This window comes from Pseudophryne corroboree, chromosome 2 (genome assembly GCF_028390025.1).
Source record: "Pseudophryne corroboree isolate aPseCor3 chromosome 2, aPseCor3.hap2, whole genome shotgun sequence".
Lineage (NCBI taxonomy): Eukaryota > Metazoa > Chordata > Amphibia > Anura > Myobatrachidae > Pseudophryne > Pseudophryne corroboree.
The window spans coordinates 101,885,436-101,900,234 of NC_086445.1; the positions used below are offsets into that span (position 1 = coordinate 101,885,436).

Sequence of the window (14,799 nt, forward strand, 5' to 3'; positions counted from 1 at the left end):
TTATATAGGAGGAGTACAGTGCAGAGTTTTGCTGACCAGTGACCACCAGTATTATACGTTGATCTATTACTGGCATATAATTCCACACATTAAAAAATGGAGAACAAAAATGTGGAGGGTAAAATAGGGAAAGATCAAGATCCACTTCCACCTCGTGCTGAAGCTGCTGCCACTAGTCATGGCCGAGACGATGAAATGCCATCAACGTCGTCTGCCAAGGCCGATGCACAATGTCATAGTAGAGAGCATGTAAAATCCAAAAAAATTAAAGCTCAGTAAAATGACCCAAAAATCAAAATCAAAATCGTCTGAGGAGAAGCGTAAACTTGCCAATGTGTCATTTACGACACGGAGTGGCAAGGAACGGCTGAGGCCCTGGCCTATGTTCAAGGCTAGTGGTTCAGCTTCACCTGAGGATGGAAGCAGTCATCCTCTCGCTAGAAAACTTAAAAGAGTTAAGATGGCAAAAGCACAGCAAAGAACTGTGCGTTCTTCTAAATCACAAATCCCCAAGGAGAGTCCAATTGTGTCGGTTGCGATGCATGACCTTCCCAACACTGGACGGGAAGAGGTTGCGCGTTCCACCATTTGCACGTCCCCTGCAATTGCTGGAAGGAGCACCCGCAGTCCAGTTCCTGATAGTCAAATTGAAGATGTCACTGTTGAAGTACACCTGGATGAGGATATGGGTGTTGCTGGCGCTGGGGAGGAAATTGACAAGGAGGATTCTGATGGTAAGGTGGTTTGTTTAAGTCAGGCACCCGGGGAGACACCTGTTGTCCGTGGGACGAATATGGTCATTGACATGCCTGGTCAAAATACAAACAAAAAAATCACCTCTTCGGTGTGGAATTATTTCAACAGAAATGCGGACAACTGGTGTCTAGCCGTGTGTCGCCTTTGTCAAGCTGTAATAAGTAGGGGTAAGGACGTTAACCACCTAGGAACATACTCCCTTATACGTCACCTGGACCGCATTCATCAGAAGTCAGTGACAAGTTCAAAAACTTTGGATGACAGCGGAAGCAGTCCACTGACCACTAAATCCCTTCCTCTTGTAACCAAGCTCCTGCAAACCACACCACCAACTCCCTCAGTGTCAATTTCCTCCTTACACAAGAAAGCCAATAGTCCTGCAGGCCATGTCACTGTCAAGTCTGACGAGTCCTCTCCTGCCTGGGATTCCTCTGATGCATCCTTGAGTGTAACGCCTACTGCTGCTGGTGCTGCTGTTGTTGCTGCTGGGAGTCGATCGTCATCCCAGAGGGGAAGTCAGAAGACCACTTGTACTACTTCCAGTAAGCAATTGACTGTCCAACAGTCCTTTGCGAGGAAGATGAAATATCACAGCAGTTATCCTGCTGCAAAGCGGATAACTCAGGCCTTGGCAGCCTGGGCGGTGAGAAACGTGTGTCCGGTATCCACCGTTAATTCACAGGCAACTAGAGACTTGATTGAGGTACTGTGTCCCCGGTACCAAATACCATCTAGGTTCCATTTCTCTAGGCAGGCGATACCGAAAATGTACACGGACGTCAGAAAAAGAGTCACCAGTGTCCTAAAAAATGCAGTTGTACCCAATGTCCACTTAACCACGGACATGTGGACAAGTGGAGCAGGGCAGACTCAGGACTATATGACTGTGACAGCCCACTGGGTAAATGTATTGCCTCCCACAGCAAGAACAGCAGTGGCGGCACCAGTAGCAGCATCTCGCAAACACCAACTCGTTCCTAGGCAGTCTACACTTTGTATCACCACTTTCCAGAAGAGGCACACAGCTGACAACCTCTTACGGAAACTGAGGAACATCATCGCAGAATGGCTTACCCCAATTGGACTCTCCTGGGGATTTGTGACATCGGACAACGCCAGCAATATTGTGCGTGCATTACATTTGGGCAAATTCCAGCACGTCCCATGTTTTGCACATACATTGAATTTGGTGGAGCAGAATTATTTAAAAAACGACAGGGGCGTGCAAGAGATGCTGTCGGTGGCCCGAAGAACTGCGGGCCACTTTCGGCATTCAGCCACCGCGTGCCGAAGACTGGAGCACCAGCAAACAGTCCTGAACCTGCCCTGCCATCATCTGAAGCAAGAGGTGGTAACGAGGTGGAATTCAACCTCTATATGCTTCAGAGGATGGAGGAGCAGCAAAAGGCCATTCAAGCCTATACATCTGCCCACGATATAGGCAAAGGAGGGGGAATGCACCTGACTCAAGCGCAGTGGAGAATGATTTCAACGTTGTGCAAGGTTCTGCAACCCTTTGAACTTGCCACACGTGAAGTCAGTTCAGACACTGCCAGCCTGAGTCAGGTCATTCCCCTCATCAGGCTTTTGCAGAAGAAGCTGGAGACATTGAAGGAGGAGCTAAAACAGAGCGATTCCGCTAGGCATGTGGGACTTGTGGATGGAGCCCTTAATTCGCTTAACCAGGATTCACGGGTGGTCAATCTGTTGAAATCAGAGCACTACATTTTGGCCACCGTGCTCGATTCTAGATTTAAAACCTACGTTGTATCTCTCTTTCCGGCAGACACAAGTCTGCAGAGGTTCAAAGACCTGCTGGTGAGAAAATTGTCAAGTCAAGCGGAACGTGACCCGTCAACAGCTCCTCCCTCACATTCTCCCGCAACTGGGGGTGCGAGGAAAAGGCTAAGAATTCCGAGCCCACCCGCTGGCGGTGATGCAGGGCAGTCTGGAGCGAGTGCTGACCTCTGGTCCGGACTGAAGGACCAGCCAACGATTACTGACATGGCGTCTACTGTCACTGCATATGATTCTGTCACCATTGAAAGAATGGTGGAGGATTATATGAGTGACCGCATCCAAGTAGGCACGTCAGACAGTCCGTACGTATACTGGCAGGAAAAAGAGGCAATTTGGAGGTCCTTGCAGAAACTGGCTTTATTTTACCTAAGTTGCCCCCCCTTCAGTGTGTACTCCGAAAGAGTGTTTAGTGCAGCCGCACAGGGACCTGAGATGGTGGATTCCAGTGGGGACGAATTAATAATCTGTGGGGAGGGGGATGTACACAGTGAAAGGGGTGAGGAATCGGACGATGAGGAGGAGGTGGACATCTTGCCTCTGTAGAGCCAGTTTGTGCAAGGAGAGATTGATTGCATCTTTTTTGGTGGGGGCCCAAACCAACCAGTCATTTCAGTCACAGTCGTGTGGCAGACCCTGTGGCTGAAATGATGGGTTTGTTAAAGTGTGCATGTCCTGTTTATATAACATAAGGGTGGGTGGGAGGGCCCAAGGACAATTCCATCTTGCACCTTTTTTTCTTTCATTTTTCTTTGCATCATGTGCTGTTTGGGGACTATTTTTTTGAAGTGCCATCCTGCCTGACACTGCAGTGCCACTCCTAGATGGGCCAGGTGTTTGTGTCGGCCACTTGTGTCGCTTAGCTTAGTCATCCAGCGACCTCGGTGCAAATTTTAGGACTAAAAATAATATTGTGAGGTGTTCAGAATAGACTGAAAATGAGTGGAAATTATGGTTATTGAGGTTAATAATACTATGGGATCAAAATGACCACAAAATTCTTTGATTTAAGCTGTTTTTTGAGGGGTTTTTGTAAAAAAAAAACGAATCCAAAACACAACCGAATCCGACAAAAAATTTTCAGGGAGGTTTTGCCAAAACGCGTCCGAATCCAACACACGGCCGCGGAACCGAATCCAAAACCAAAACACAAAACCCGAAAAATGTCCGGTGCACATCACTAGTATATATATATACAATCTATACAAACCCTTTCAATAGAGATCTATTTACAATCCATCCAAATTTCCTCAGTAGAGCTAAATGTATAATCTATCCCATCCTTCCGTTTAGAGTGTAATATAAAATCTTGCTCAATAGATATATACAGTAATTTTCCAAATCCTAATAGAGGAAGGGTCTTCCAGCAATAAGTGCCGCACATGTTCTGTCCTTCAAACTACAGGTAATAGGGAGCTGTTAGGGTACCCTCTTTTATTTTTATTAAAACATGGGCAACCCTATAAGTATGTAGAATGTTTTAAAATATTTTTGTATGTAGTGTACTTTAAATAGTGATGTATTTTATAATAAAAAAAACAACACAATCAATATCAGCTGTAAAAGAAAATAAACATATAAACTTTCTCCTACCCCTGTATACACATAATATACACATACTGAATATTTCATTACAAAGATTTAAAATAAATCAGGGAAATGTAGACATTGCAACGATGCAGATAACATACCGAGCACATTAGCCGTACACTGCAGAATCCCTGAGACATCCTCCTCGTCTTCGTTCCCAGAGAGACCGGCGTAGGTACATTTCACTGAAGCATTGTGTAAATTCTTCTCTGCATCACGACAGCTTTAAAAGAAATGATTACACGTAAGAAACAAATAATACAACCTTACCACTGTGTAACCTTCTGCCTGCCTTTCCCTCATTAAACGGTTAGCAAATCCTTAATTAACACATAGTATTCAGGCAAATCATTTCACACATGGCACTGCAGAATATCACCATGAGATTTGTTAGCTAGCATCACTAGTGCTAATTTATTGGATCATTAAGGGGCCACATATTTAAAAGTGAAGAAACATGTTTCAGTAATAGCTTTACTCCGGGAAACAGAAAATTAATTACTTGACATATTCCTTCCTTGATATTATGGGGGGAATTCAATTAGCAGCAAAAATGTGGTAATTTACCACGATCAGACTTTTCGAGGACATCGCCAAAAAATTGGCACGAAAATCGGCTTATTGAGGGTTTGTGCGCTCCCGCGATTCTCAGGGAGCTCTGAATATAGGAGAAGGAGGGTAATTCCCTTTTGGGGTTGCGCATAATAACTCAAGGGTGTTATTACTTGTACTGGGAGTGGTGGAAGAGGTGTTATGCCAAATTATGAGATTTGACTTTGGGGCACAGGGATGGATGGGGCTGTGTGTGCAAAAAAAAAAAAAGGGACATGCAGTATTACACCAGGAGATGGGGGTTGTACAACATGGGGGTATATTTACCAAAAATCCGAGTTTGTCCGATTTGTGTTTTTTTTTTCAAAGTGGCAACACGGGAATTTACTAAGCACAAATCTCAGCAGTGTTTGGGCTATTCGTAATGTTTTTGACGGCAAAGTTCGGAAATACGAATGAATAGACCATCGGTCAAATGCGGCTGTTTGTTCATACAACACGGGAATTTACTATTAATTCATATTTGGGTGTTAGTCTCTGAATGCTCAAGTGCGGGAGTATTTTTTTGCGATTCGTTAAAAAAAAAAACCAACAAAAAAATAGACCTGCTTTTTCCAGGCGAGTTTGGATAATCATGCACGGATCAGTGTGATCTGTGCATAATTATCTATGGGAAAGGGTCTGTTTAGTGTAAAAACTGGAAAAAAATTGCGTGGGGTCCCCCCTCCTAAGCATAACCAGCCTCGGGTTCTTTGAGCCGGTCCTGGTTGTAAAAATACAGGGAAAAAATTGACAGGGGATCCCCCATATTTTAACAACCAGCACCGGGCTCTGCGCCTGGTCCTGGTGTAAAAAATACGGGGGACAAAAGACGTAGGGGTCCCCCATATTTTTCACACCAGCATCGGGCTCCACTAGTCAGAGAGATAATGCCACAGCCAGGGGACACTTTTATATTGGTCCCTGCGGCCCTGGCATTAAATCACCAACTAGTCACCCCTGACCGGGGTACCCTGGAGGAGTGTGGACCCTTTAAATCAAGGAGTCCCCCCCATCCAGCCACCCAAGGGCCAGGGGTGAAGCCCGAGGCCGCCCCCCCCCCCCCATCCAAGGGCGGCGGATGGGGGGCTGATAGCCATAGTGTAAAAAAAAGAATATTGGTTTTTGTAGCAGAACTACAAGTCCCAGCATGCCTCCCCCGCAAGCTGGTACTTGGAGAACCACAAGTACCAGCATGTGGGTGGAAAACGGGCCCGCTGGTACCTGTTTAGTTCTACTACAAAAAAAATACCCAAATAAAAACAAAACACACACCGTGATAGTACAATTTTATTACATACATGCACACTTACATTCATACATACTTACCTATGTTGACACGAAGAGTCAGTCCTCTTCTCCAGTAGAATCCAGGGGTACCTGTAAATAAAAATTACACTCTCAAAAAATCCTGTGTAGATCGGTCCTCTTCTGTTTGTAATCCACGTACTTGGCAAAATAAAAAAACGTGTTACCCAGACCACGCACTGAAAGGGGATCCATGAATAAAACACATGGACCCCCCGTGACTGCTGTCAAAAAGGGTAATTTCAGCCAATCAGGGAGCGCCACGTCATGGCACTCTCCTGATTGGCTGTGCACGCCTGAACTTGGATGGGGGGGCAGCCTCGGGCTTCACCCCTGGCCCTTGGGTGGCTGGAGGGGGGGACCCCTTGATAAAAGGGGTCACCACTCCTCCAGGGTACCCCGGTCAGGGGTGACTAGTTGGTGATTTAATGCCAGGGCCGCAGGGACCAATATAAAGTGTCCCCCGGCTGTGGCATTATCTCTCTGACTAGTGGAGCCCGATGCTGGTGTGAAAAATACGGGGGACCTCTACGTCTTTTGTCCCCCGTATTTTTTACACCAGGACCAGGCGCAGAGCCCGGTGCTGGTTGTTAAAATATGGGGGATCCCCTGTCAATTTTTTCCCTGTATTTTTACAACCAGGACCGGCTCAAAGAGCCCAAGGCTCGATATGCTTAGGAGGGGGGACCCCACGCAATTTTTTTTTCAGTTTTTAACCCATTCTGCACTGCTCACAATGCACACAATGAAGCCCTGCACGGATCTCACAGATCCGGACGGGATTCCTTGTGTTTTGTCAGGCAGTGTTTTACTCATCACTCCCGTAAAACACTGCCTGACATTACGAATCACATCGACATCGGAAAAAACGAATGTGGAAATCTCGGCAGCTTAGTAAATGACCGTATCAGGATTCAAAAAGTTGCAGTAAAATGCACCCGATACCATTGGAGATCAAACACCCTTAAAAACAGCTAAAACACAAATATTAGTAAATATACCCCATGGTGTCTCTTTTACCACTATGATGGTGGGGAAAAAGATCCAGTGCCGTAACTACGTGTGTGCCAAGTGGGCTTGGCACACAGCGCAGTTGCCCTGAGGGCGCACGGCCAGCGGCATGTAATGAGTCAAATTGACTCATTACATGCCGCCTCTGAAGTCTGCGCCGTGCGCCGCCGCCGCACTGGGGAGGAGAGCTACAGCGCCGGGCAGCGGAGGAGGAGGGAGGGGGACTGGAGCCGCAGCAGCGCTATTTCATTGGTAGTAAGCGCCGCTGCAGCATCCCCCTCTCCTTCCGTATTGGCTGCCCGGCGCTGCTGTGGATGCTGGGATGCGATTCCTCCATCCCAGCATCCACAGCAGCGCCGGGCAGCCAATACGGAAGGAGAGGGGGCTGCTGCAGCGGCGCTTACTACCAATGACATAGCGCTGCTGCGGCTCCAGTCCCCCTCCCTCCTCCTCCTTCTCCGATGCCTGCACCGAGGGAGCTGCACGAGGAGCCTGACTGCCAGCGCGGAGATGGTATGTCTCTCTCTCACTCTCTCTCTTCTCTCTTCTCTCTCTCTCTCTTTCTCTCAGAGGGACACCGTCTGCCATAATGTGTAAAAAGGGGGCCTGGCTGCCGCAATGTGTAAAAAAGGGGGACTGGCTGCCGCAATGTGTAAAAAGGGGGACTGGCTGCCGCAATGTGTAAAAAGGGGGACTGGCTGCCGTAATGTGTAAAAAGGGGGACTGGATGCCGCAATGTGTAAAAAGGAGGACTGGCTGCCGTAATGTGTAAAAGGGGGCTGGCTGCCGTAATGTGTAAAAAGGGGGACTGGCTGCCGTAATGTGTAAAAAGGGGACGCTGTCTGCCGTAATGTGTAAAAAGGGGACGCTGTCTGCCGTAATGTGTAAAAAAGGGGACGCTGTCTGCCGTAATGTGTAACAAAGGGGACGCTGTCTGCCGTAATGTGTAAAAAAGGGGACGCTGTCTGCCATAATGTGTAAAAAAGGGGACGCTGTCTGCCGTAATGTGTAAAAAGGGGGACTGTATGCTGTAATGTGTAAAAAGGGGTACTGTCTGCTGTAATGTGTAAAAAGGGGAACACTGTCTGCTGTAATGTATAAAAGGGGCTCTACCTGGTGTAGTGGCACTACTGTGCAGCGTAATTTGAATAATGGAGACTACTGTGCACCGTAGTATGAATTGCTATTATTTTGTGGCCACGCCCCTTCCCCATGAAGCCACGCCCCTATAATTTTTTCACGCGACTGCGGCGCGCACTGCCCCTATCTTACATGGGGGGGCGCCAATGTCATTTCTTGCACACAGCGCTAAAATGCCTAGTTACGGCACTGAAAAGATCAATGGGTCTATTACCACTGGGGGCTACTTCCAATGGATATATGGGGTATGTGAGACACTCACAAAACATTTTTGTCAAAGAATATGTTCATTCATTTAAAAAAGTGTTGTTAACTTTTTATTATTGTTATTATCTTTATTACATTTTATTTATAAGTCGCCACAAGTGTTTCGCAGCGCCGTTCAAAGGGCATACAAAAGAACAGTACAGGGAGACTAAACTTAACATTACAGTAAATAAATAACAAAGATCGACTACAGGTAACAATGAGCACCACAATTCTAGTGGAATGGGAACCAGTGCAGAGTTTGTTGAAGGGGTGTGGCAGAAGTGGAGCGGTAGGAGAGGAAGATAAGCCTAGCTGCGGAGTTGAGACCAGATTGGAGGGGAGCGAGACGGGAGTGAGTGAGGCCAGTGAGGAGAATGCTGCAGTAGTTGAGCCGTGAGATGACCAGTGAGTGGATAATGAGTTTAGTTGCACTCTGGGAGAGAAATGGCCTGATGCAAGCAATATTGCGTAGATGGAACCAACAGGATTGCGAAAGAGCTTGGATGTGGGGTGCAAAGGAGAGGTAGGAATTAAGAGTGACGCCCAAGCAGCGGAGTTGGGGAATGGGGGGATGATGGTATTGTCAACAGTGATAGAGATATTGGTAGGGGGTGTTACTCTGGCTGGGGAAAAGATAATGAGTTCAGTTTTGTCCATGTTAAGCTTCAGAGAGCGCTCAGACATCCAGGAGGAGATGGTGGAGAGGCAGCTGGAAACCTATGAGAGGACAGTGCGGGACAGAGGAAAGGTAGAGTTGTGTGTCATCAGCAAAGAGGTGGTACTGAAGGCCAAAGGAGTTAATGATCGCACCCAGGAAAGAGGTGTACAGGAAGAACAGAAGGAGGCGAAGGAGAGAACCCTGAGGGACACCAACAGGAAGGATGGAAGGATGTGAGGTGGTGCCGGAGGCAGACACCGAGAAGGAACGGTTAGTGAGGTAACTTGATCAAATAACAAAATTTGCAATTTTCCAGCAACATTTGTACCAGAACTTTGACATTTAAGTGGTTAAGCATGCATCTGAGAATAAGTTTCCTTAATTCTTCTCTCACAAAAATAATGATCACATTTTCAAAATGTCTCTGGAGGGAAAGCAAGTATTGCTGATAGACACAAACACAGTCAGTCAGCAATACATAGAGGGGACGTGTATTTTACATTGAAGAGAGAACTCAGGGAGCATTCCAAAGCCTCTCTGCTCACTACATCATGTGACTGTGGTTGTCATGACATTGTGGAATATCTGCAGAAATATCAGTCATTAACAGTAATCTGAAGAAACATACAGTACCAAGGAGAAAAAAAGGTAATTACCAAGTTGCTTCTTATAGTTGTATAGCCTTATTATTTTCATGGGGCTGCTGATTTAATGTAAGTTACAGTGTCTCCTATGAGGTGCCTGATACCTTATGCAAAAATACAATCATTTTTTAAAGACATTATTTAAAATATTGTATGTAGGATCTTTATGGACATTTATACTTTGCCAGCATGTGCTGTCCTACTATGAACTAGAATATCACAAAGTCTGCATGTAGGTTCTTCCTATAAGCAGCATGCAGACATGTACTTGTGTACTGTATAATATAAAGGTGTTACATCTTCAGTATACGGTCAGAAGGTACCCATGCCGCCATTTATAATGTCGACACCAGAAATGTCAACATCAGTATGTAAACATGTTTCAAACTGTCAATAAGCAACATGTCGACATACTCAAACAGTTGACAGGTTTACAACGCGGACATCTAAAACGTCGCTAAGTGAAATGGGTTAGTGCCGATGGGAGGTTTAGGATCATGAGGAAGAGGAGGTTAGTGTTGAGAAGCTTAGGTGGGGGGATGGTTAGGTACCAGGGAGAGGATCAGAGTTTGGGATTAGGCATAGATACTCACTGGAATGCTGCAGCATCCCAGGTCCACGCCAGAAGTCACTGTCACAGCACCACCGTGACCCAGAAGAAGATGCTGGAGCCACCAGGAGAAGGTAAGAAGCCACTAAACCAGAGGTTCTCAAACTCGGTCCTCGGGGGCCCACACAGTGCATGTTTTGCAGGTCTCCTCACAGAATCGCAAGTGAAATAATTAGCTCCACCTGTGGACCTTTTAAAATGTGTCAGTGAGTAATTAATACACCTGTGCACCTGCTGGGTTACCTGCAAAACATGCACTGTGTGTGCCCCCGAGGACCGAGTTTGAGAACCTCTGCACTAAACCATCAGAGATGGTGTGTCGACAGTTTAACATGTCAGTATATCATCCGGGTAGACATAGAAGGTAATTCAGGGGCAGTAGTATTTGCTATATCATGTCAAAGTACTGAATTTGGGGGGTGATTCAGACCTGATCGCACGCAGGCGTTTTTTTGCAGTGCTGCGATCAGGTAGTTGCCGCCTACAGGAGGGTAGTTGATGTGCAGGGGTGCCAATGCTTGTTTGGAGAGCTGCTCAAACAAAAGTTTGTGCAGTCTCTGCACAGCTCAGGACTTACTCAACCGCTGCGATGATCCGGCCAGGAGCTGACGTCAGGAATCCTCCCTTCAAATGGCTGGGCATGCCAGCGTTTTTCCGGACACTTTCTAGAAACAGTCAGTTGACACCCACAAACGGCCACTTCCTGTCAATCTTCTTGCGATCGCCCATGCTATCGCTTTCTTCGTTAAACCTATCACTGTCCGGCGATTTCCGTCACTAGGGGGCGATGCGCCTGCGCATTGCGGAGCATATGCATGCGCAGTTCTGAACTGGTCACAGCGCTGCAAAAAAATGTAGCGTGTGATCAGGTCTGCATGACCCCCTTGGTGCTTTGCGTGTGTGCAGGACCCGTTCTGCATGTGTGGAAATGGGTCCTGCGACATCGTACGGGGTGGGGTGGGGTCAGTGATGACCTCCGTGTGTGAAAACGGATGCATGTCACCACCGTTTAGGGGGAGGGAAGAGGTAAGGGAACTCTGTCGTAGGACGGAGATTTACTGGCCTCTGTGATGGGCGGCTTGCGTGGCAGCATGGGTGCCACATGCCGCCCGATGGTGGGAGAGAGATCCGATGCTGCGTCCTATGACATGCTGACATGCTGCATGTCGACAAGTCATGCTACACAGGCTTTGTTTTATAGTTTGTGGTTCCTACACAGCTATCTGTGCATCTTAATCTAAGTGCCCTGTGCATGAAAAAGTTGGAAAAACATTCTTATAATGTAATTCAAGTGAATGAAAGGATAAATCAAATCACGAGTGCTTCAGAGGTCAGACAAATATTGTACATCAATCCCTTTCTAGTCAAAGCGAATGAATGTGAAAATTAATGTTTTTACCCTTCTGTGATCTTTTATTTTCTCGTTCATCTCTCTAAATGAATCTTTGCTTGCAAAAGGTTTGTCAATTTATCTCCAGTGGGGTTTAACTCGCCCTGCTTCTTTCCGCATAAAAAGATTACAGCTCAATGCAGTAAGTAGACTGCACAGACTTAACTTAATTTGGTAGGTCACCGAGTGCACAAATCAATACAATTTTCCATTCATGAGAATTTAATGAAATTTATAATAATATATACAGTATAAGCTTTTTTTTTTTTTAACCCTCTGATAATTTGCAAAGACGATGTGTGTGTGTATGTTCGCTTGCATGCACACTGTAAAAATAAAACAAAACAAAAAAGACTTTATCTAAAAATCTTGATACTACTTTGGTCAGATTTATTTAATGCGAGGAAAACCCGACTCTAAAGACCAGCTAAGAATAGTACAGTGCAGCCGATATGCTTCCTCAAAATGCATTCTAGGTTATGTTTACCAAGATCTTGTTAGTAACAAGACATAGGGGGTAATTCAGAGTTGACTGCAGCAGCAGCGGCCTCCCATAGGCTACGTCCACAAGGTGCCAACAAATGTTTTCTGCCTACTCCCTCTTGTCAAGCCTACTGAATGACCAACCAGGTAAAGTGATGTCACTAACCTTCGGTTACGGTCTAAGAACCTGATTCAGAGAGGTATGCAAATGCCTTCGCAGCTGCGATCCAGTATGCAGGGGCTGTGCGCAAATATGCAAGTGCCGATGCACTTAAGATGCAGTAACGCCGCCATCTCAGTTTAGACTTGGCCAAAGTTGGGAGCTACTGATGACTAGACGCTGCAGCAGAGAATACCTGCCTACTCTCCCGGAACCTGCGGGAGGCTCCCGTTTTTTGGGGTAGCTCCCCCACACCCCCGGAAGAGTAAGCAGGTCTCCCGCATCCTGCTCGCACCCTAGTGATGCGGACAGAATGGAGACAATCTCCCGTATTCGCTGGTCCGTGCAGTGGGAAGGGGTTAAAATTACGCAAGTCGCATCATTTTAGCCCCTTCCCGCGGACCCGCGAATCGCTGCGTTTCCTGATGTAGTCACAGTCCGCCTCCCCAAGTCTTCTGCAGCGTCTCCTCTCCGGGTTTCTCCCGGAGAGGAGAAATGTCAAGTAGGTAAGTATGCAGCAGAGTCAAGCTCTCCCTGCCTCCTGACCAACGTCTGCATTGGCTGCACTGCTCACACATTAACTACATGAGGAAGCACAAGCTGTCACCCAGGCTTCATCCTGCAGTCATTAAATGGAGAAACTAGGGGCCTATTTATTGTTTTTCACTGATCAATAAAAGTGATTTTGCACTGCCCAGGTTTGACTTATCGAACAGTGACTGCTTGAAGCTGAATTGAAACTGTCCCTGTGAAGCACCTTACCCACTGCTGTGAATCGCCTCACCCATTGCTGTGAATCACCTTACCCATTGCTGTGAAGCACCTCACCCATTGCTATGAAGCACCTCACCCATTGCTGTGAATTGCCTCACCCATTGCTGTAAAGCACCTTACCCATTGCTGTGAAGCACCTAACACATTGCTGTGAAGCACCTTACCCATGTTGAAGTCTTTCAGTGAAAGACTCTACTTCCTAGACACCATGGGGAAGCTACTGCGCACGGGGGGTAATTCAGACCTGATCACTAGGCTGTGTTTTCTCACAGCCTGCAATCAGGTCTGAACTGAGCATGCGTATGCATCGGGGATCGGTGCATAGCGATGGGATGGCGCGAAAAAGTGATCGCACGGGCGATTGCAAGATGACTGACAGGAAGAGGGCATTTGTAGCTGGCAACTGACTGTTTTCAGGGAGTGTCTAGAAAAACGCAGGGATGTCCATGTGTTGGAAGGGAGGGTGTCTGACGTCAATTCCGGTCCCGGACAGGCTGAAGTGATCACAGCGGCTGAGTAAGTCCTGGGCTGCGCAGAGACTGCACAAAATCAGTTTGTGCAGCTCTGCTCAGTAGCGGCTCTTGTCACGGGCAAGCAGGCTTTTTGCCCGGGGCGCCGCTACTCCTGATCCCCGCTCTCCCTGGCTGCAGCAGGCGCCGTGGGCTGTGTGGGCGCCCGCTGCAGCCGCCTCCAGTGACAGACACTAGAGGTCATAATTGACCTCTAGTCTTTGTGCAGCGCTGCTACGGGAGAGACGTTATGATGTCTCTCCCATAGAGAGGAGCCGGCAGCCAGAGACGGAGGACAGAGCAGCAGCAGTCCAGAAGCAGGAGCGGGGCTGGTAAGTATTGTTTTTTTGTTTTGTTGGTTTTTTTTTGGGTGTTTGCAAGCGGCGCTACTACAGGGGTCACAACTACTGGGGGCACTACTACAGGGGGCACTGCTACAGGGGGCACAGCTACTGGGGGCAAATCAACTGGGGGCACAGCTACAAGGGGTCACAACTACTGGGGGCACTGCTACAGGTGTCAAAGCTACTGGGGGCAAATCTACTGGGGGCACAGGTAGGGGGCACTGCTACAGGGGCACAGCTATTGTGCGCAAATCTACTGGGGGCACAGGTACAGGATGCACAGCTACTGGGGGCACAGCTACAGAAGGCACAGCTGCTGGGGACACATCTACTGGGGGCACAGCTACAGGGGAGCACAAGTACAGGGGGATAACTGTGGCCAAGCCCCTTCCCTATGAAGAAGCCATGCCCCTATTTTTGGGCGCGCAACTTCGGTGTGCACCAACTCTACTTTGCTTGTGAAGGGGGGGGGGGGGGGTTGGGGAAACACAGGAAACTTTCGCCCTGGGCGCCACAAGGTCTAGAATCGGCCCTTGCTCTGCTACACATGCGTTTGCACACTTGCACATTTAAAATACACTCCCCCAGTAGGCGGCAACTATCTGTACACAGGGCTGAAAAAATTGCTGCCCAGCGATCAGGTCTGAATTAGGCCCATAGTCCAGCTACCAGAGAGGCATCTGATGTTCACTCACTGGCACGGTTGGTCCTATAATTAAGTGAGGTAAGTGGCCGATTATAGTGCTACACATAGAGGGTGCTCTAGCTGCAAAAGTGTTCGTCTG

General features: G+C 47.5%; 1 protein-coding gene across 1 annotated transcript in view; it reads right to left on the reverse strand.

Annotated features, from left to right (window-relative positions):
• The window catches only part of GUCY1A2 (guanylate cyclase 1 soluble subunit alpha 2), a 374,872-nt gene that overhangs the window by 233,929 nt on the left and 126,144 nt on the right, over nt 1–14,799 (reverse strand). The window contains exon 3 of the mRNA XM_063951569.1: nt 4,245–4,366. Coding sequence (XP_063807639.1) covers nt 4,245–4,366 — 122 coding nt within the window. The remainder of the gene's footprint in view (nt 1–4,244; nt 4,367–14,799) is intronic.